This window comes from Scyliorhinus torazame, chromosome 6, assembly GCF_047496885.1.
Source record: "Scyliorhinus torazame isolate Kashiwa2021f chromosome 6, sScyTor2.1, whole genome shotgun sequence".
In the NCBI taxonomy this organism is placed as follows: domain Eukaryota; kingdom Metazoa; phylum Chordata; class Chondrichthyes; order Carcharhiniformes; family Scyliorhinidae; genus Scyliorhinus; species Scyliorhinus torazame.
The window spans coordinates 198,894,793-198,917,205 of NC_092712.1; the positions used below are offsets into that span (position 1 = coordinate 198,894,793).

At 44.5% G+C, this 22,413-nt stretch overlaps 1 protein-coding gene across 1 annotated transcript in view; it reads right to left on the minus strand.

Annotated features, from left to right (window-relative positions):
• Positions 1-22,413, minus strand: part of fam133b (family with sequence similarity 133 member B) — a 49,048-nt gene that overhangs the window by 20,403 nt on the left and 6,232 nt on the right. Inside the window, exons 2-6 of the mRNA XM_072509290.1 lie at positions 15,931-16,028; positions 6,252-6,330; positions 4,325-4,399; positions 2,438-2,467; positions 2,230-2,298 (exon numbers count right to left, since the gene is read on the minus strand). Of these exons, the coding sequence (XP_072365391.1) occupies positions 2,230-2,298; positions 2,438-2,467; positions 4,325-4,399; positions 6,252-6,330; positions 15,931-16,028 (351 nt within the window). The remainder of the gene's footprint in view (positions 1-2,229; positions 2,299-2,437; positions 2,468-4,324; positions 4,400-6,251; positions 6,331-15,930; positions 16,029-22,413) is intronic.

A 22,413-nucleotide genomic window follows, 5' to 3' on the forward strand; every position in this document is an offset into this window, starting at 1 on the left:
GGCAACACAGCCGTCTGGACTCTCACTCTTTGCTGCAGAGAGAAAAATGTTGTGAATGCACTATTGAGCAAATTGACAGCTCATGCTTTGACTAGATTAAACCGTTTTCACTGTAACGTATTTCCCATGGTGAATTAATTCCAGAAATTAATTTGTCGGAGAGAAAACATCTAAAGCTTAAATGAGAAAGCAGTGACACTGGAATGTAATAAAATAAAATCATAGCGGTAATTATTTCTGAACACTATATTGGGAATAAAGTATGAATTTTTTATTAAAATTCCTAGCAAATTAATTTCATGTTCAATCCTCCAACGGCTAAGATTTTATTATCCCTGAAGCATTTATAAATGAAGTGCATAAATGCAACTGCAGTTCTTGGGAGGATTAAAAGAGCATTCAAAAGCAGTCTAAGAGGAGGTTATTTTTATTTAAAATACTCCATTTTATAGGAAAACAATTATATACTTCTGAAAATGAAATGACACCTTTCAAATACAGGCATCAGCTGATATTGGGTCTTCCAAGATACACGTACTCGGGTTGGAATTTAGTCAGTGCAGTGGAAACCTTAACTGCTGGCCTGAAAACTGCCCAGTTGGGGTTGCTTCCAGCTTGTAGGACCTCCGACTGCATTTTCTGGCTACCCGACAACTATTAGTTTCCCGTCTAGCCCTATTAGTCAAATGAAGGACCAGCAGCTCAACAGTATCATGAGCAGTGTTCACTACTGGCACTGCACCTAGCAGAGAGGATAGCAAAGGAGCAGGCTGTTTGCCCAGCTGGTAGGTGAGATCTGGGGCCAGCTAGGAGGCCCTGGGGTGGGATGTGGAGGCTACTTAGGACTGGGGTGGATACAAGGGTAGATATTGTCATTGGGGTGTCCCCAGTGAGACAGATTGATGTACACCAAGGTTCACCAAGTGGTTTTCTCACACAAAATGCCAGCAGCGGTGAAAAGAGGCCTTTGGTCCCTGGCAACCAAGGCCTCCATCTTTCCTGCCACTGGTAAAATGGCAGGGCAGCAGGAAGGCAACAGGGACTCCATACTCCTGTAATTTCAAGGCTTCCCTCCCAGACCATCAAGACTGATAAAATCTAGCCCTAGGTCTCTGTAGTGACATTAAGTGCAGACAGCATCCCCATTCTTCTAATAATGGCTCCATAGTCAGTAGAAAAATCCCAGTCTTTCCACAAGTTTGCAGTAAGGTGCTTGGAAATTAAAACCACAAGCAAAATAGTTCCACAGCTTTGTCAGGTTGGTCTGATCATTGCGGTCGAATGGCCACCTAAGATGGCGTTCTGCATAGGATGCTGGGAGAATTGGCCAAGTTTAAGGACAAGCAGGCTGCAGCTCAAATAAACTACAGCCCAGACTCTCCAATACACAGGAAAAAGGCCATCTCCAGGGCCAATAGAATTATCATGTCAATCATACTCATCTACCAGACACAACGGCACCTGCATTCCTTATCTGAAAGGGCTTGTGTGTCCCAGACATGTACAGACATGGCCGGTAAGTGCACGCCCCACAATCAAAGTGGCAGGCCCTGATTGGACTTGATAGATCAGGGTGATCCAACTCGGATTGATTGATTGGTAGCACCCCAGAGCCCGCACAAAAGGTCACAAAACCAATGTGGGTAAAAGATACTGCTCCACCAGATTCTCTTTGTACAGTGGCAACAAAACAACGTGATCTTCACCGGCCAACATGAGGGGGACCACCACGCTGCCAACAGAAGGAAGGCTAGAACCAGGAACAGACCAGACCAAGTACCGGACATCGAGGACTACAGAATACAGCAGCCAGATAATGGCCAATATCTGTCTGGTACTTGCTAGTCACTTTGAAGTTAAGTTAAGGTCTTGTATGAACTTGTAGTACTCTGTAGAATACCTTATGTTGATGGTGTGATTGTTTAACTATAACATTGTATAAATAGTTTGATTTAAACAAGTAGACTTGCAATTATTTGTCCAGTGTATACGGGTCACACACTGTGGTAGCAACATCATGAACTCTATTTTTCTATGTAATAAGTGTAACTCTTACAACATTAATTAAACAACATGGGAACATGCCAAAAAAAACCTAACAGTTTAATAAAGATTAAATCCAATTTTCTGAGTGCTTCGAATAAAAAGGTACTCACATTAAATTCTCAATCTTCCTTAGGACTTCAATTTAATTTTGTGGTGGATTCAAAATTCTTGTGAAAAACTCACCTTACTGTCAATGTCCGAAGAGCTGCTGGAAGAATCAGAGCTTGATGATGAGGAGGAAGATGAAGACGGCTTGACCAAACACAATAAAAGTACAGCTTGTGAGATTTATCATTCATTTGATTTAAATCAGCAATTAAAAGCAAACAGAAATGAACTAAAGCAAATAAATATGAATTTGAAGAAAAACCTTCTTTGAAAATTTGCTCACCCTATTTTTCTTCTTTTCCTTTCGTTTTTTCTAGGAAGAACAAAAGAAATTACTGAATGTGGAGGAAAAGATCACAAGTATTGAAGTGCACCCACATTTTCACCCATTTAAATTAATTGATGGAAAAGCAAGCAGAACAATTGGTTTCCGCAGGTCACACCCTCTCTTGCCACACAAAACAAACCCAGTAACGTTTCGTTTTTAAACTATAGTCTGACGGCTTTAAAAAAATACCATCTTCTAATTTCCTTTTGCTGCAAGATTGTTTCATTCCACAGATAAACCTTGACAATTCACAATGCTTTCTGTGGTTTGGAGGCAATCATGAGATGGTTGAGCACCAGCAATGTGTCCAGGGTCTGCGGAAGCACACAGATACAATTGTTGCAACTGCAACTTGCAGAATAACATCACTTTCAGTGCTTCTGATTCAATATTAATTTGAACATTTGACATCTGGAATAAATAGCTACCAGGAGTAATGGGGACCACATTGTCGTAGAAACCCAATTGGTTTCATAAGCTCCTTTAAAGGAAAGAAGCCTACCCTCAGTTTGGCAAATTGGCATTCAGCAACTCACTTCAACAGCACTTTCCCAACCGGTGACCTCTCCCACCTAGAAGGACAGGGCAGTGGATACACGTGAACACCATCACCTGTAAGTTCCACTCGAAGCCACACACCATCCTGACTTGGAAATGTATCACTCTTCTTGCACCATTGCTGGGTCAAAACACTGGAAGCTCTCGAACAGCAATGCTGATGTAACAACAACTACACCACATGGACTGTAGCAATTCAAGAAGGCAGCTCACCACAATCTCCTCAAGGACAATTACAGAGGGGCAAGAAATGCTGGCCTGGTCAGCAACCCATAAAGAATGGATACATTTTTTAAATGCTCATGAACGAGTTGGACAAATAGCAGGAAGACTGCTAAAGTCAAGCACTACCAAGTTATCAAGTTTAATCTTTGTAAACACTGTCCCTGAGCTCCCAGGAGGCTGAAGAATGTACACGCTCTGACAATTAGAAATTTTACACAAGCAGTTTTCTCAGTTAAGAGATATAAACATGCTAATGGGATACTGTGTATGTTATGCACCCAACAGACCCACAAAACAAAATACATTGGACAAGAGTCTGTGTGTGTGTGTGTGTGGGGAGGGGGGACGAGGGAGGGCGGGGGGGACGAGGGAGGGCGGGGGGGGACGAGGGAGAGAGGGGGGGGACGAGGGAGAGAGGGGGGGGACGAGGGAGAGAGGGGGGGGACGAGGGAGAGAGGGGGGGGACGAGGGAGAGAGGGGGGGGGACGAGGGAGAGAGGGGGGGGACGAGGGAGAGAGGGGGGGGACGAGGGAGAGAGGGGGGGGACGAGGGAGAGAGGGGGACGAGGGAGAGAGAAAGAAAGAGAGGGGGGGAAACGAGAGAGAGAGGGGGAGGGAACCAGAGAGAGAGAGAGAGAGAGAAGGGGAGAGAGAGAGAGAGAGAGAGTAGAGAGAGGGGGGGTGGGGGAAAGAGGGGGAGAGAGAGAAAAAAAATTGATGATGTGGGAAATCATTAAAGAAAACTTGTGTTTAGCAGCTTTATGTCACTAAGCAGCAACATAACATTTTCTAGCTAGGTAGAAAGTGACAAATGTCATAATAAAATTTTAAATCACATTAACACTACACCTCAGCTTCAGAAGAAGCCCCACCATCTTTTATTATATTACCATTCGACCAAGATATTTATTTTTTGACCACAAGTTTTGTGATGTAGACATGAGAAACTAATTGAGATTACGCAAATTATCTTTAATTAGGGCCTTGCAGAAGATAAAATTCCATTCCCTCAGGTTTGGATGCAAGCACAAAGCAAAGTACAGATTTAAACAAGTTTCACCTCTTTCTTTTTGGAAGAACTTTCACTTCCACCAAGAATCTTCTCTCTATTTTTCTCAAGTTCTCTTCGCCATTTCTGAAAGCAGTAAAACATAGAGTCAAAAACAGGACAACTGTCATATTACTATTCAAGTACAAACTATGGTTCAGAACTTCTATATTGCTAACAATTTCAGTAAATCCCTGACATTACTTAATTTACCTGGCCACTACACGGATATGATTGCTTATGAGTTTATTTCATATTTGTTGAAGAATGCTCTTAAAATTGTGTAGGAAACCTTTGAGTAAACCATCAGATACAAATCACATTTTAAAAGAAAAACAATTTTCAACCGGTCAGTGGTTCGTTGCGATCTGTGCTTCACGTTCTTGCAACCTTTTTGAAGCAGTATGCAGGGTAATGTCAAAGTTGAAATTTTCATCTTTACTGTAACAAACACTAGGGTTGCAACTGTATACATTAATTTTCTCAAATTAACAGCCCGAATTGTGCAGTAAACTCCTGGTGATCACATATGCGAAAATCAAGAAGTTGGTGTCCAAGTTGCCCTGCTCCTCCACAAGCTTTGCTGTAACAATACCTTGCTGAGGAACTCGACACTGAACACAAAAGGGAGTGAAGTTGAAGTAGTTAGGCCCTAGATATCTCCTAAATGTCAGAAAAAGTTATAACTTTTCCACTCCAGTGTAAGTAGTGAAAAATCTTAATTGCTGGCAAACAACCTTTCTGTCATTGAAAATTAGCATACAGACACGCAGTCTCATTTCTTTCAAATTTAATTAATAGAGATTTAAAAATGTAATTATTGGAAATTTAAACCCAAATTAATGATTCAAACTTACTGGTTCAGACTCTATACATCAGTAAGGATTTTTCAATCTGATTGGTTTAGGGGTTGCTGGTCAAATTCACACCTATTCTTGATCCACACACATTTGTGCGGCACTTATAACAAATTTCTAATCACCTCTGTGGGCACTTCCAAGTCTAATAAATGACTGGCAACATGAATTTACCACTGACTGCAAAATCCGAGCAACACGTTGAAGCTACTTAGAACAGTGTATCTGATCACCAAGGATCAAGAAACAACTATAAATGTTTTCAGGCTTATAATACTTAAGCAAAGTATCCAAAGGCAATATACAATGTTCAAAGCAGGAAGCAAATTACTTTATTCCTAACAAAAGGACACTTCTATAACACACAAGTCTATCACTAGGCAGGGCAGAGGGAGTGGGTTAGTTTAGGCAGTGTAATAGTGCCAAGGAAGTAACAGGTCAAACCAGAGAAAGCGGCTGGCTGTATAATTTTGATGAAGAATAGGATTAAAAGGAAGTTCAATATTAAAAATTCAGCCATTCCAATTGACTAAGGCTTCAGCAGTGGGTGAACAGAACAGCGGCAGTAGTCTCAAAGGACAAGCAGGAGGATAAAAGGTTGGGGCGAGGAGTGAAATAAGATTACTTTTAAATGTTTTAACACTTTTAGTGTAAGACTTAAGAAAATGGTATAGCAAAGAGAATTTTGAATAGTATAAAACCCAGAGCTTGCAATCACTGATTAAAACAAAAAAATCTTTAAAAATCAACTGTCAGAATAAAATGGCAATTATTCTGTGTCAAACAGGTAATATTGTCAGTTAATACTGTAAATGCCATTTGCAGTGCCACTTCCAAATGCAAAAAGTATTTTAATGAGCTTTCAATATGTACAAATGTAATGTACAATTGATTACATACACAGAACAATAAATCCTCTTCGACATTAACCAGTCAGAGAAAAAAAAACAGTACAGAGAAATAAAGCACATAATAATCTGAAATTAGAATACATTTACAGATTGAGCAAAGTGCTTAATTGTGTGTAAACTACTGGAACTGGATATCTTTTAAAAAAGGTTGAGAAGAACGTATTAACAAACCTCATTCATTTTCTCCTCGAAATCTGCAAGAGTTTTTGAACCTTTCTTCTTTTTCTCAAGTTGCTCTTTTAATTCTTCCCTGGAAGAATACAACACAAGTTCTTAATTTTATATTTTTGGTCATGTACAGATTATGATTCAACAAATATCTCAAAAGAAATGCCAAAGAATATTTAGAGTAAATATTAAAGTACAAACAAAGCACTCCCTTTAGATTTTGCTTCTCCTTTGACACTAGGCCACATTATCCAGTCTTAATACAACCAAATGGAGAAGCAGAAGCACAAGCATTTTAATGGGAGCATAAAAACTTCAATTACTGTAACTACAGGGAAAACGATGGGTGGTTTTTACCTTGGCTTTAATTAACATCAAAAAGATTAGATATACAATATCCTTAATCCATTTCTGCTGCAACAATAGAATTCCTTATCATCCAATAAAGCACATGAAAGTCCAAACAGACATTATATTTACGTATTTCAGTTCAGATTTTTTCCTAAATATTTCAATTATTTTAGAGTGGATGTGACTTAGATTCTCTTTATCTCCCGGTTAGAAGCAAGTGATGACTACTCACTAATTTACTGTTGTCGAACTAGAGTTCAGTTAACTTTTTTTTAAAGTATCTTTATTGTCACAAGTAGGCTTACATTAACACTGCACTGAAGTTACTATACAAAGCCCCTAGTCGCCATATTCTAACGCCTTTTCGTGTACACTGAGGGCGAATTCAGAATGTCCAAATTACCGAACAGTACGTCTTTCGGGACTTGTGGAAGGAAACCGAAGCACCCGGAGGAAACCCACGCAGACAAAGGGAGAACGTGCAGACTCTGCACAGACAGTGACCCAAGACAGGAACAAACCTGGGACCATGGCGCTGTGAAGCAACAGTGCTAACCACTGTGCAACTGTGCTGCCCAACTGCACTGTTGATGAAGTTGTTCCACAACTAGTTAAAGATTAGGATTTTCTTTAGTGCCCACTGAAAAGCAACATTTAGATATGCACACAGAGTTACATACAATTCAAAGCAGTGCTAAATTGAAGGGAGGGGAGGTGGCAAAAATAAACTTCTAAATCAAAGCATCATTTAGCTCAAGAGTTAAAATCCCAAACATAAAATAAAGAATGTCTTTTAGAATTGCAGCACAAGTCTCACAAGGCAAAGATGTATTATAGTGGCTCTTCAAAATATTAGCACACAAGTTTCTTCCAAGTATTACTTTATATCGTTAACAAGCTTCTGTTGATGGTTCAGCAAGCTAATGAACGGAATAGCTGAGCTGCAGAGACTAGAAAGGCTCCTGGTGAAAAATCACACTGGTGCTGAATTAGCTGATAACTGGCCAATTTTAGTAAAATCTGTCTGAGTGTCCAAAGAGAGGGAGAGTGAAAGAATTAGTTAGCATCATGATTGCTATCCAATGACTTCCGGTTGCGGCGATGCACTGCTAAGCCGCACGTTTCGGCACCTCCCGTTCCAACGGACTTTTGGGCTCTTATCAGGAGCCCCAACGGAATTTTCTTTCGACCAAACCCAGTGTGAGGTGACGAAGGAAGGAGTCCCCCCGGGTGTGGATGGAAAGGAGCGGCGGTAGTGGCCAGATTGCGGAGGATCCTTTGGAGCAGCGGTAGAGAAGAGAAGGGAGAAGCAAGATGGTGGCCGATGGAGCCCAGATGGTATGGGGCCCGGAGCAGCAGGAGTTTCTCCGACGATGTGTGGAGGAGCTCAAGAAAGAGGTGCTGGCACCGATGTTACTGGCAATCGAGGGACTGAAGGAAACACAAAAGGTCCAGGCGATGGAGCTCCGTGGAGTGAAGGCAAAGGCAGCCGAGAATGAAGATGAGATACAGGGCCTGGTGGTAAAAACGGAGACACACGAGGCACTACATAAGAGGTGCATAGAAAGGCTGGAAGCCCTGGAGAACAGCTCGAGGAGGAAAAACCTACGGATTTTATGTCTCCCCGAAGGAACGGAGGGAGCTGATGCTGGGGCGTATGTGAGCACGATGCTCCATACACTAATGGGAGCTGAGGCCCCAACGGGCCCCAAGGAAGTGGAGGGAGCATACCGGGTCCTCGTGAGAAGACCAAAGGCAGGGGAAACACCAAGAGCAATAGTGGTGAAGTTCCATCGCGACAGGGACAGAGAGATGGTCCTGAGCTGGGCCAAGAAGGCACGGAGTAGCAAATGGGAGAATGCGGTGATACGTGTGTATCAAGACTGGAGTGCGGAGGTGGCGAGAAGGAGGGCGAGTTTCAACCGGGCCAAGGCGGTGCTCCATAGGAAGAAAGTTAAATTTGGGATGCTGCAGCCGGCGCGACTGTGGGTCACGCATCAGGGCAAACACCACTACTTTGAGACGGCAGAGGAGGCATGGACATTCATCCAAGAAGAGAAACTGGACTAGATTTGAGAATTTGATGTTCGGAGAGAAGCAGCGAGGTGGTGGTACAGAAATGTAAAGTGGGGAAAGGGGAGGGCTACTGTATAACAATGTTGGACGGGGAATTTTTCTCCCCCCGATGGGGGGGACGGGACACGAAGAAATGTGGGCGCCGGTGGGAAAAAGGGACAGGGAAGGGGAATGAGGGAACTGCGCCATAAGGGGCGGGGCCGAGAGGAAAGCGCGGACATTTTCCCGCGCTATGGAAATTATAGCGGGAAAAGGGGTGCAGGAAGGAAGGGAGCCTCACACGCAGGGAGGTCAAAGAGTGAACGGGGGAAGCCGAGGTCAGCCAGAGTTAGCTGACGTCCGGAAGCAATATGGGGGGAGTAATCAAGCTAGAGGGGGATCTAGCGGGGGGGGGATTAACTGGGTTGCTGCTGCTGAGTGCAAGGGGGAGCTGGTACGAGACGAGGTGGTCGGGGCGGGAGGGCGCTGCCTGGGGGACAGACGGGTGCGTGGGACCTGGATGAGGAGATGGCCTAAAAAAGGGGATGGCTAGTCGACGGGGGGGGGGGGGGGGGTGAATGGACCCCCAATCCGGCTGATCACATGGAATGTGAGAGGTTTAAATGGGCCGATTAAGAGGGCACGGGTGTTTGCGCACTTAAAAGAGACTGAAGGCGGACGTTGTCATGCTCCAGGAGACGCACCTGAAGTTGCCGGATCAGGTTAGACTAAGGAAAGGATGGGTGGGACAGGTATTCCACTCAGGGTTGGATGCGAAAAACAGAGGGGTGGCAATATTGGTGGGGAAACATGTATCATTCGAGGCTAAGAATATAGTGGTGGATAGCGGGGGCAGATATGTGATGGTGAGTGGCAGACTGCAGGGCGAGGCAGTTGTGCTGGTGAATGTATATGCCCCGAATTGGGATGACACGGGATTCATGAAGCGAATGCTGGGACGTATCCCGGACCTGGAGGTGGGAAACTTGATAATGGGGGGGGGGGGGGGAAAACTTTAACACTGTGCTGGATCCAGGGCTAGACCGGTCCAGATCCAGGACCGGGAGAAGGCCGGCAGCGGCCAAGGTGCTTAAGGGATTTATGGAACAAATGGGGGGAGTGCATCCGTGGAGATTCGCCAGACCGATGAGTAAAGAGTTCTCCTTTTTCTCCCATGTCCACAAGGTATACTCCCGGATAGACATTTTCGTTTTGGGAAGGGCGCTGATCCCGAAGGTGGCAGGAACAGAGTACTCGGCCATAGCCGTTTCAGATCACGCCAGACGAAGGGCTATACAGGGAAAGACGAAGACTACAGATGGAGTTTGACCTGCTGACTACGGGAAAGGCAGAGGCACAGTGGAGGAAGGCACAGGGGATACAATATGAGTATGGGGAAAAGGCGAGCCGGCTGCTGGCCCAACAACTTCGGAAGAGGGGGGCGGCGAGAGAGATCGGGGGAGTTAGGGACGAAACGGGAAATATGGAGCAGAGAGCAGGGAAAGTGAACGAGGTGTTCAAGACCTTCTATGAGAGGCTGTACAAGTCCCAACCCCCGGGGGGGGAAAGAAGGAATGCTACACTTTCTGGACCAGCTAAGGTTCCCGAGGGTGGAAGGGCAGGAGGTGGCAGGTCTGGGGGCGCTAATCGAGGTGGATGAGGTGATTAAAGGACTAGGGAACATGCAGACAGGGAAGGCCCCGGGACCAGATGGGTTTCCGGTGGAATTTTACAGGAAGTATATGGACCTGTTGGACCCACTTTTGGCGAGAACCTTTAATGAGGCTAAGGAAAGGGGGATGCTACCCCCGACAATGTCGGAGGCGACGATATCGCTAATCCTGAAACGAGATAAAGACCCGCTGCAGTGCGGGTCATACAGGCCCATCTCACTCCTAAATGTAGACGCCAAACTGCTGCCAAAGTGATGGCGACAAGGATAGAGGATGGTGTCCCAGGGGTGGTGCATGACGATCAGACAGGGTTTGTAAAGGGGAGACAATTGAATGCTAATGTACGAATGTTGCTGGGGGTGATGATGACGTCCCCACCGGAAGGGGATGCAGAGATAGTGGTGGCGATGGATGCAGAGAAGGCATTCGATAGGGTGGAGTGGGACTATCTGTGGGAGGTGCTGAAGAGGTTTGGGTTCGGTGAGGGGTTTATTAGATGGGTCAGACTCTTATATGGGGCCACGATGGTAAGCATCGTTACAAACAGGCAAAGATCGGGATACGTTCGACTACATAGGGGTACAAGACAAGGGTGCCCCCTGTCCCCGTTACTGTTCGCGTTGGCAATTGAACCATTGGCCATAGCGCTGAGGGATTCTAAGAAGTGGATGGGGGTGCTTAGAGTGGGAGAGGAACACCGAGTGTCGCTATATGCAGATGATCTACTGCTATATGTACCGGACCCGGTAGAGGGGATGCCAGAGGTAATGCAGATACTTAGGGAGTTTGGAGAGTTCTCGGGATACAAACTAAATATGGGGAAGAGTGAGCTTTTTGTGATGCATCCCTGGGAACAGGGCAGGGGGATAGATGCTCTGACGCTGAGGGGAGTGGTAAGGAATTTTCGATACCTGGGGATTCAGGTGGCCAGGAACTGGGGAACCCTGCAAATACTTAACCTGACACGACTGGTGGAGCAGATGGAGGAGGACTTTAAGAGGTGGGATATGGTGCCGCTGTCATTGGCGGGCAGAGTGCAGGCAGTTAAAATGGTGGTCCTCCCGAGGTTTCTTTTCGTGCTTCAGTGCCTCCCCATCCTGATCACAAAGGCCTTTTTCAAAAAAATAGACAGGAGTATTATGAGCTTTGTGTGGGCGGGAAAGACCCCGAGGGTAAAGAGGGGGTTCCTGCAGCGCAGTAGGGACAGAGGGGGACTGGCACTGCCGAGTCTGAGCGACTACTACTGGGCCGCCAATGTGTCGATGGTCTGTAAGTGGATGAGGGAGGAAGAGGGTGCGGCGTGGAAAAAACTAGAGATGCCGTCCTGTAAGGGAACGAGCCTAAAAGCGCTGGTGACGGCGCCGCTGCCGTTCTCCCCGAAAAGGTACACCACAAACCCAGTGGTGGTGGCGACCTTGAAGATCTGGGGGCAGTGGAGGCGACACAGGTGGGTGACGGGTGCCTCGGTGTGGTCCCCGATAAGGAATAACCACAGGTTTGTCCCGTGGAGGATAGATGGGGGATTCCAGGGTTGGCAGCGAGCAGGAATTAGGACGCTGAGGGACCTGTTGATAGACGGGACGTTTGCAAGTCTGGGAGCGCAAGAAGAAAAATATAAGTTGCCACCAGGGAATGCCTTCCGATACATGCAAGTGAGGGCATTTACGAGGCAACAGGTGAGGGAATTTCCACAGCTCCCGACGCAAGGGATCCAAGATAGAGTGATTTCGGGGGCATGGGTTGGAGAAGGCAAAGTGTCCGAAATATACTGGGAGATGAGGGACGAGGGTGAGGCGATGATAGAGGAGCTAAAGGGAAAACGGGAAGAAGAGCTGGGGGATGAGATCGAGGAGGGGCTATAGGCGGATGCCCTACGTAGGGTAAACACCTCGTCCTCATGGGCCAGGCTTAGCCTGATTCAATTTAAGGTTCTACATAGAGCACATATGACGGGAGCAAGACTGAACAGGTTTTTCGGGGTGGAGGACAGGTGTGGGAGGTGCTCGGGAAGCTCGGCGAACCACACACACATGTTCTGGGCGTGTCCGGCACTGCACGAGTTCTGGGAGGGTGTGGCAAGAGTGATTTCAAAGGTGGTGGGGGTCCGGGTCAAACCAGGCTGGGGGTTAGCTATATTCGGGGTTGCAGAAGAACCAGGAATGCAGGAGGCGAAAGAGGCCGACATTCTGGCCTTTGCGTCCCTAGCAGCCCGGCGAAGGATTCTACTTATGTGGAAGGAAGCGAAGCCCCCGGGCGTGGAGGCCTGGATAAACGACATGGCAGGGTTCATTAGATTGGAACGAATAAAATTTGCGTTGAGAGGATCGGCTCAGGGGTTCACCAGGCGGTGGCAACAGTTCCTTGACCATCTCGCGGAACGATAATGAAAAGACAGAAAGGACAGCAGCAGCAACCCAGTGGGAAGGGCACTATTTTGTGTTTTTGTTTTTTCTTTTCTAGTTTGCTGTTAGCTCACTATATTATTTAAATAATGTTTAATATATATTCCTTTGTCGAGTTGTAAAAACGGAAAAGTTTTTGTTTGAAAAATTTCAATAAAATATATATATTTTTTAATGATTGCTATCCAATCATCCGTGCAAGTGGAGCATGCTCAAATTTTAGATTTATATTTGTCATGTGTACAGAGGTACAGTGAAAAGTATTGTTCTGCGTGCAGTCCAGGCAGATTGCTCCATACACGAAAAACATAGGACATATGATAAATACACTATATTTGTAAATACATAGATATCGGGTGAAGTATACAGAATATAGTGCTACAGCTGTTGTGAAGATGCGTCGAGAGATCAGTTCAGTTGATAAAAGAGGGTCATTCAGGAGTCTGGCAACAGCAGGAAAGAAGCTGTTTTTGAATCTATTGTGTGTTCTCAGACCTTTGTATCTTCTGCCCGATGGAAGAGGTTGGAAGAGAGAATAGCCCAGGTGGGAAAGGTCTTTGATTATGCTGCTCATTTTCCCAAGGCAGCGGGAGCTGTTGACAGAGTTAATGGATGGGAGGCGGGTTTGTGTGATCGATTGGGCTGTGTTCACGACTCTGTAGTTTCCTACAGTCTTGGGCAGAGCAGATGCTATACCAGGCTGTGATACAGCCAGTTAGGATGCTTTCTATGGTGCATCTGTAAAAATTGGTAAGAGTCAATGTGGACATGCTGAATTTCCTTCGTTTCCGGAAGACGTATATGCGCTGCTGTGCTTTCTTGGTCATTGCGTCGACATGGGTGGAACAGGACAGATTGTTCGTCATGTACACACCTAGGAATGTGAAGCTGTCAACCATCTGCACCTCAGCACCATTGATGCAGGCAGGGACATGTATGACACTTTGTTTCCTGAAGTCGATGACCAGCTCCTTAGTTTTGCTAACATTAAAGGAGAGATTATTGTCATTGCAGCTGATGCCAGCAGATAGCAGGACTGGGAAGTACCGGTTGCAGAATGTTAATACATGCAGTAGAGATTCCAAAATAAATAATGACCACGTGGGTGAGGAGCTTTAGGGGAAAATTTGCATGGAAATATTCTCCATAAAGAGCATTAGAAATGAACATCACTTAAATTTAGCACGCACGTGGAGACAAAAATCATGTGGTTCATGAGGTGGCCTGAATTGTATAAAGTTTGGAACAAAATTTGGAAAACATTGACTTTTTAAATGATGAACTAATTCAGGGAGTAAATAATCCGTATCTGTTCAGTGCAGCAAAAATAATTAGGCCAGATTGTCATGCGATAAAGGGAAATAAGCATATACTATTACTTTTTCTTCAGATGATGGTATTGATGATACTCTCAATTCGTCAATTCTTTTTTGAAATTGGCAGTTTTCTTGCCAGCTTGGAGGCCTTGAAAGGATTCAACCTCTATTGGGGTACCAAGTGATGCTAGTTGTGGTGAAATTATGTCAGGACTCCCAAGCGTTAACTTGGGGAGGAAACATTAGACAAAGTCGGGTTACATTCTTTGGAATTTAGAAGTGAAAGGGTGACTTGATTGATGCTTTCAAGATATTAGATACAGAGAAACGATTTCAGTCTCTGGGAAATCTAGGAATAGGGAGCATAGTTTAAAAATGTGTTGCAGAGCTTCCAGGAGTGAAATTAGGAAACACATCTACACATGTTATGTAGAAGGTTGGAAATCCCTTCCCCAATGGCAATTAATGCTAGATCAATTGAAATCAGAGGTTGCTAGCCTTTAGCTGCCTAAAAAAGTATTAAGGGATCAGGGGCAAAACGGGTATACAGATGGGTCTTGGATCAGTTGTGATCCCGTTGAATGTTGAAACAGTCTCAAGGGACTAAATGGACTTTTTCTGTTCTTGGTGTAAATCCCATAGAAAATAAAGGGGACAAATTAACATTCAAAGCACAAGAGCTGTTCAATTGGAAACCAGGACAGAAAGAAATTGATGGGATTCCAATTTTAAAGATCCCCCAATTTTTTGGTATTACGTTCTTATATTTTCAACAGAAAGGGGTGTACTTTGAACAAAGTCCCCTTAAACTCTAGATCATGAACACCCCAGCATCTGGTAAACTGGGAAGAAATATTTCTGAATATAGTTACGCCAGGTATGACTAATAGGCATGCTATCATGAGATTTCCCGTCCCTCCCCCCTCCAGTTTATAACATGCTGTCCTTCTCGCCCCTTCCATGGATCTACATAAGCCTTCTTTTCAGACATCTGGCATGGATCTTTGGTAAGTGTTTCTTCTCAAAATATGCACTCTGTACCAGTATTAAAGACTTTTCACAATCTTGATTGCAAAGGATTACCCTGACTCCAATTCTTCTCTCTATTTGCACTGCGGGCACTACGTAAATGACAATAAGGCAAAAATAGCTGCAAAGTAGTTGCTGCCTTTAAAATATAGGGGGCTGGATTCTCCACCACGCTGCGCCACATTTCTGTTTCAACACACCGGCGGGATGCTCCGTTACGCCGGCTGGTCAATGGGGTTTCCCCATTGTGGGGCAGCCCCACGGCATCGGGAAACCCGCGGGCTGCCGGCAAAACGGAGAATCACGCCGGCAGAGAATCTAGCCCAGGATGCTCACCAAAAAGTTTTTGAGTGCGAAAAACTGAAACAGTAAATTGGTGGTGCAAATCAGGGGAGTTAACAGCACAAGCTGTCATGGAACAGATGAATAATTCCTACAATCTCTAGGATGTACAGTGTTCCCATGTGGTGTGACGTGGAATTCAAAATGAGATTACTTAGCAAAACTAGATGAAAGTCAACGCATGCAGCAATAATGATCAAGCATCAATTTTGTAAAGTCAGAAATGCTGCAAAAACCAGAGTCAAATTTGTTATCTTAATTGTTTTATGAATGATACACAAATTTTAAACATATTAATTTGAACATTTACCATTTATTTGCAATTTAAAACTAAAAATGGTTTGGAAATTAAGAGTTTGACAGGTTTGTGAAAAAACTGCTCCCTGCATTTATATATTTCTTTGATATCGAAACATCACAAGGTACTCCACAAATGAATCACTTCTCACTGCAAATGAAATCAGCAAAAATCAAACAAACGATATTGCAGAAGCAAAATGATTCTGTTTCTTACCAAGTAGGTCTTGGTCGACTCAGGTAATCTTGTATAGAAGGTCCTGAAGAAGGAGCAGGGCCCCGAGCTCTTGCAAGAGCTACTGGGTTAACAAAGGCCTAAAAACAGGAAGAATTATTTGGACAATTGGAGCAAGGAATAACAAATAATTATCTTTGCAAACATTAAACAGTAAAACAAAAGTGTTAGCCTGTTTATCCAAATAGGATGACATCCCTGTTTATTTATCTAATCTATGCTGTGGATTTGGTTTTAAAGACATTTTTATAATCTGCTTATCTCACAGGTTTGCCTCCCATAGCAAAAATATTATTGAAGCAACTAGTAAAGTTAACAAAGAATATGAATTCCACTGGAAACATTTTTTATTCATTCTTGGGACGAGGGCAATGCTAGCTAGGTTAGCATTTAGTGTCCATCCCTAATTCCCCTCAAGAAGGTGGCGGTGAGCTGCCATCTTGAATTGCTGCAGTCCATGTGCAACCCACAGTGATTAGAGGGAGGAAATTCCAGGATTTTAACCAAACGACAATGGTAACCCCCCCCCCCCCAGAATGTTGGTATCAGATGATTCAATAATGGTAATGGCATTGAATCTCAAAGGATGTCGGTTATATTCTCTTTTGTTGGAAGTGGTCATTGTCTGACCCTTGTGTGGCGCAAATGTTACTTGTCACTTGTTAGTCCAAGCTTGGATATTGTCCTGGTGTTGGACATGAACTGCTTCAGTATCTGAGTTACAAATGGTGCTGAACATCTCCACTTCTGACCTTATGATGGATGGAAGGAAGGTCACTGATGAAGGAGCTGAAAATGGTTGGGCCAAGGACATTACCCCGAGGAACTTGTGCAGTCATGTCCTGGAATGAGATGATTAACCTCCAACCAACGCTGTAATGAGGTCAACCAATGCTGTAATGAGGTCAGGAATAGAGTGGCCCTGGCAGAATCCAAACTGAGCCTCAATGAGCAAGTTATTGCTGAGTAAGTGCCACTTGGTAGTACTCCGGTTCCGACATCACATTCAATAGTCTCCTCATATTGGTGGCCCTTCACAAACCCCGTCTGATCCCTAGCTACGACCCCTGGCAGACATTCCTCCAAGCACGTTGCCAGCATCTTGGCCAAATTTAGTAGTGATATAGACTGATAAGACCCACACTCCACTGGATCCATTATCCGTTTTCAGGATTAGAGGGACGGAAGCCTGTGTCAATGACGTTGGCAACTCTCCCCGGCATAACGAAACATTAAACATCTCCATTAGAGGAGGCCACAGCTCGGTCGCAAATTTCTTATAAAATTCCACTCGGAATGGTCTGGGCCTGGAGTCTTCGCAGACTGCATTGAGCAAACACACCCCAATTAGCCCCTGCAATTTCTCTTCTTACCACCAAGATGTCTAAACCATAACTTTTTCACGTCACCCGTACAACCCCCTTTCCTGGATCAGAAAGCAGTCTGCCCCGCTAGATCCTTTATTTGCACTATCGCCATGGAGGCTTCCTGCCGTCTCAACTGGTGTGCCTGTAACCTATTGGCCTTCTCCCCATGTTCATAGAATGCCTCTCGCACATGATGCATCTGGCCAATTGCTTGCCCCATCAATACAAATTTGAACTTCATCTGGAGCTTCTTCCTCTCCTTCAACAACTCTTCCTTTGGGGTAGCCGAGTACTGCCGGTCCACCGCCACAATTTGTCAACAGGAACTCCACCTACTTCTCAGTTGTCCACTGAGCGGGCAACAACACCACATGTCCCTCAGTCATGTTTTCCCCTCCTGCACCACGCATGTCCTCCGAGTCCAAAGAGAGCTCTTTACTCGACGCCCTCCTTGTTTTATAACTTTGACATTCCAACCGGAAGAGGAATTCTAGTTCTTCCACGTATCACTTTTACACCTGCACAACATTCGCGAATGGGCGGATAGGGCCAAAAAACGTTTGCAGGCAGGAGCCACCTTTCATGCGACCACTCACTTCATGGCCGCCACCATAAGTCACTGCCAGAATATTTTCAGGGAGTGAATTGCATTGGCTGAAAATTGGCACCTGCGATGCTGGGGTCTCTGGAGGAGGCAGAGATGGATCATCCAATCAGCACTTCTGGCTGAAGAGTATTGCCAATGCTCCAGTATTACCTTTTTTACTGATGTGTTGCAACTCCCCAATCATTGTGGATCGGGGTATTGGTAGAGCCTCTTGTTCCAGTGAGTGGTTTAATTGTCCCCCACCATTAATGGCTGGATGTGGCATGATCCATTGGTTGTGGGATCACTTTAGGGTAAATGTTCTCACCTTGCCAACCACAGGAATCGTCATGGGCGGGACGGATAACTTAGTGGACTATTAAAAGGGCTGTTGACTATGGCCGGAATTTCCAGTCCCTGGGCCGGCCGGACCAAAAGATCCCTCCCTTTTTCTATCACTTGCTGCTTATGTTGTTTGCCCCACAAGTAGCTCTGTACTGTAGCTTCACTAGGTTAACACCTCATTTTAGGCATGCCTGGTGCTGCTCCCTGCATGTCCTCCTGCATGCTTCATTAACCAGAGTTGATCCTCCATCTTGGTGGCAATGGCGATATGCTAGGCCATGATGTTACAGACTGTTGTAAAAGACTTAGGACTTGGGAATTTGTTTATCCATCCTCTATGAAGGTAACTTTCACCAGTGATAATGACAACTATGGAAACATCTGCATCTAGAATGGCAAGATTCACAAGTGTCCACTTGCTTTAAATTAGTTGTCGCAATTTCAGAAAAATTGATATACATTCTCACACTTGCATATTCCTGCAATATTAATGGGGCAGTGTGTAGCAAGATAATCCTTTCCACATGCAAATTCAATAAGTCATAATCTCATAATTACTCAGGATATACAGAAAATTGCCATAACTGCTGCAAAACTGGCACAATTTAATTGTGACTGCATGTTTGAAAGTATTATTATTCATCTTTTTTCTACCATGTATTATGCTGCAAGTTATTAAGGCGTTTTCGGTGAAACTTTTCTCGTTATTGGGTGTGGCTTCGATACATTGTCTATGTTTCTCATCCAAACAAGAGGTTTGGGCGGCACGGTAGCACAGTGGTTAGCACTGCTGTCTCACAGCTCCAGGGTCCTGGGTTCAATTCTGGCCTCGGATGACTGTCTGTGTGGTGTTTACACTTTTTCCCTGTGTCTGCATGGGTTCCTCCGGGTGGTTCAGTTTCCTCCCACAGTCCAAAGATGTGCAGGTTAGGTGATTTTGCCATGCTAAATTTCCCCTTAGTGTCCAAAAGATGAGGTAGGGTTGCAGGGATAGGTTGGAGGTGTAGGGTTAAGTAGGGTACTCTTTTCAAGGGCTGGTGCAATCTCAATGGGCCAAATGGCCTCCTTCTGCACTGTAAATTTTATGATTGTAAGAGTGCTCAGTATAATTGCCTTATAATGCTCAGGTAGCCTATTGAAGGCGATAGCTGCTCTCTGTAGCCAGAGTGGCCATGTCCTATCAGGTACACAACACAGATGTGACAAGGGGATCAGGGGTATGGGGAGAAGGCAGAAGAATGGGGATGAGAAAAATATCAGCCATGATTGAATGGTGGAGCAGACTCGATGGGCCAAGGGGCCTAATTCTGCTCCTATGTCTTATGGTTTTATGGAGATGTAGCTGGGATAGACTTGCAAAATAAAAGCAGTTGCGGAGTAAATTTTGACATTCCTTTTTGTGGCATGGTGGGATAGTTGGTGGTGCAGTTCACTCTTTAAAATGTTACACAAAGTCAATGGTGACAATACCAAGGCGAGTAAAGTTGCTGTGGAAAAATAAACAGCAAGGCCCCTAACTGGACAGCTGAATCTCTGTATGGTAGCTGTGGGGCACATGTCTTTGTATGTAGTCATCAGCAACAGACTGCAGCCCTAGCCATCCCAGTAGCTTCGCCCTCATAAACCAGTGGATCACAGAGCGACAGAAGAAACTGTGGTGGTGATTCAGTGCAAACCACTGCCACAATAATCCACTCACACAATATGCATCAGTAAATGTAGGAGGGATCAAAGATCAATGGATAAATGAAAATGATACAGGCATAATGATGCTGGTGATCATTGTCACAGACCTGCATTCAGGGTGACCAGAATACAAGTCAATCAGTGCTGGGTTTTTATTTATTTTTTCTTTCATGAAGGCTGCTGGCAGACTAGCATTATTGCTCACTCCTAATTACCCTTGAGCAGGAAGTGGTGGGCTGCCTCTTGAACCGCTAACGTCCACGTGGTGTAGATACAGCCAGAGCATTTTAGGGAGGGTGTGCATTTTATGATCTGTTGTGAATGCAAATGCTTCTAAACCACTTCAAATGGGTTGTATTATTCAATGTTAGGTGGGTGGAAACATCATTTTTCTCTATGACCACTGGGACTATGGACCAATGCATTTGTATCTAATCACAAGACTGACCTCAGTATTCAATACAGTCAGTGTGGACTTCAACCTGTATTGCATGCACTAACAACAGAACATGACCTTGCTGGATTGTATACACAAGCTACTTTCCAATGTAACCCCTTTTTCACTCACCTCCACCTTCTCCAGGGTAATCAGAGATGGGAAATAAATGCTGGTTTTGACAGTATGCTAACACCCCATGAATAAATACATTAAAACAAATTCTTTAAAATTTACTTGACCCCAGACACCCAAATAGCAATAAGCATAGCAACATTCAGTATCTAATTAAAGTTCATATAGCAATACATTATATAAAAATGAAAGTGTGTTTTCAAAGTACTTTGTTAATGTTACTATTTGATGTACTCACAAGTGAAGCCTACTCAGTGAAGCTCTTCACACCTCTATACACACTTAATAATCATCACCACTCCCCCCCCACTATACACAAACCCCTCTTCCTGAACTCACTCACTGTTCGTCTTGCCGACCCGAGCCCCTGTCAAACACTCAGCAACCTGCTCATTTCAACAGCCTTACAACAACAGAGGCACTCGGAGCCCACAACCCCCTTTTTTGCCAGCACACCATGAGAGAAAACCAGTGAAAACTTCACCATAATCAGCTCAGACACAGGCTCCACTGCTCCCTCCTGGGTAGCTAGTTACACTGTGTTAACACGGGTCCCTTAACATGTCAGTTTTGTCGTAACTTGCAAGAATTTGATTCAATGAAGAACTCGTAAGAAAAAACATACCTGTCTGAAATAGCAACAGGGGCAAGTTGTCAAATTAATTTTAGAATAATTAATCTAAACAAGATTGTTCTATTTCCCCAGAAGTACTTTGGATAATGAACACTTTTCATGATAACTGATGTTTAAGAAAAATTTTGTCACCTTCTTGCAATGGACTATTGCAACATCTTGCATTTAAGTGTAACATCTTACTGAATAAAGAAAAATCTGTGCCTGGCCAAGAATTCAATCAATTTATTGCTCAAGATCAAAACATCACACTCCTTTTTGACTTGACAAATCAATATATACTGCATAGTGCTGTATGCACTACCACACGACAGTATGCACATACTGCTGCTCCTACCACCCTCCCATGCCTGCCAAACTTCAGCTCTGCGTCTCCCCACCCTCCCGGGCTTGCCAAACGCGGCTTCCCTCCAGCCCTCCTGGGCTTCAGCAGGATTTGGACAAGCTGGGTGAGTGGGAAGATGCAGTATAATGTGAACAGTATAAATGGGAGGTTATCCACAGCGGTAGCAAAAATAGGAAGATGAATTTGTGTAAATTGAGAGTGGTGGATACTCAGCAAGACCTTGTGCCCTCGTGCATCAGTTGTTGAAAGTAAGCACGGAGGTATAGCAGGCAGTAAGGAAGGCAAATGCGTTGGCTTTCATAGTGAGAGGATTTCAGTGTAGAAATAGGGATGTTATGGGAGAAAATGTGAAAAGGAGTATAAAAATATATTTTTTAAATAGGGATATTTTACTGCAATTGCATAGGGCATTGGTGAGGCCACACCTGGAGCATTGTGCTCAGTTATGGTTTCGTTATAGGAGCAAGGATACTCTTGCTATGGAGGGAGTGCAGCGAAGGTTTACCAGGCTGATTCCTGGGATGGTGCGATTGTCATATGGGGAGAGACTAAGTCGGTTAGGATTATATTCATTGGAGTTTAGAAGAGTGAAAGGGGATCTCATAGAAACATAGACAATTCTAACAGGATTAGAAAGGGTAGAAACAATATTCCTGATGGTTGGGATGAAGGGATATGGGGGTGTGGGGGAAGGAAGGCAGGATCAGGGTATTGAATTTGATGATCAACTATGCTCATAATGAATGGCGAAGAAAGCTCAAAGAGCCGAATGGTTTGGTTTCCATGCGATCCACATCTCCCTCTGAAATGGCCGAGTACACGTCTCCAGGGCAAGCACTCCATTAGTCTTATGATTATCTGTTGTACCGGGCCAGACTTTGAATTGAGCTCCAAAATCACTTTGGACCCCTACTGCTTCTAATTTTTCAT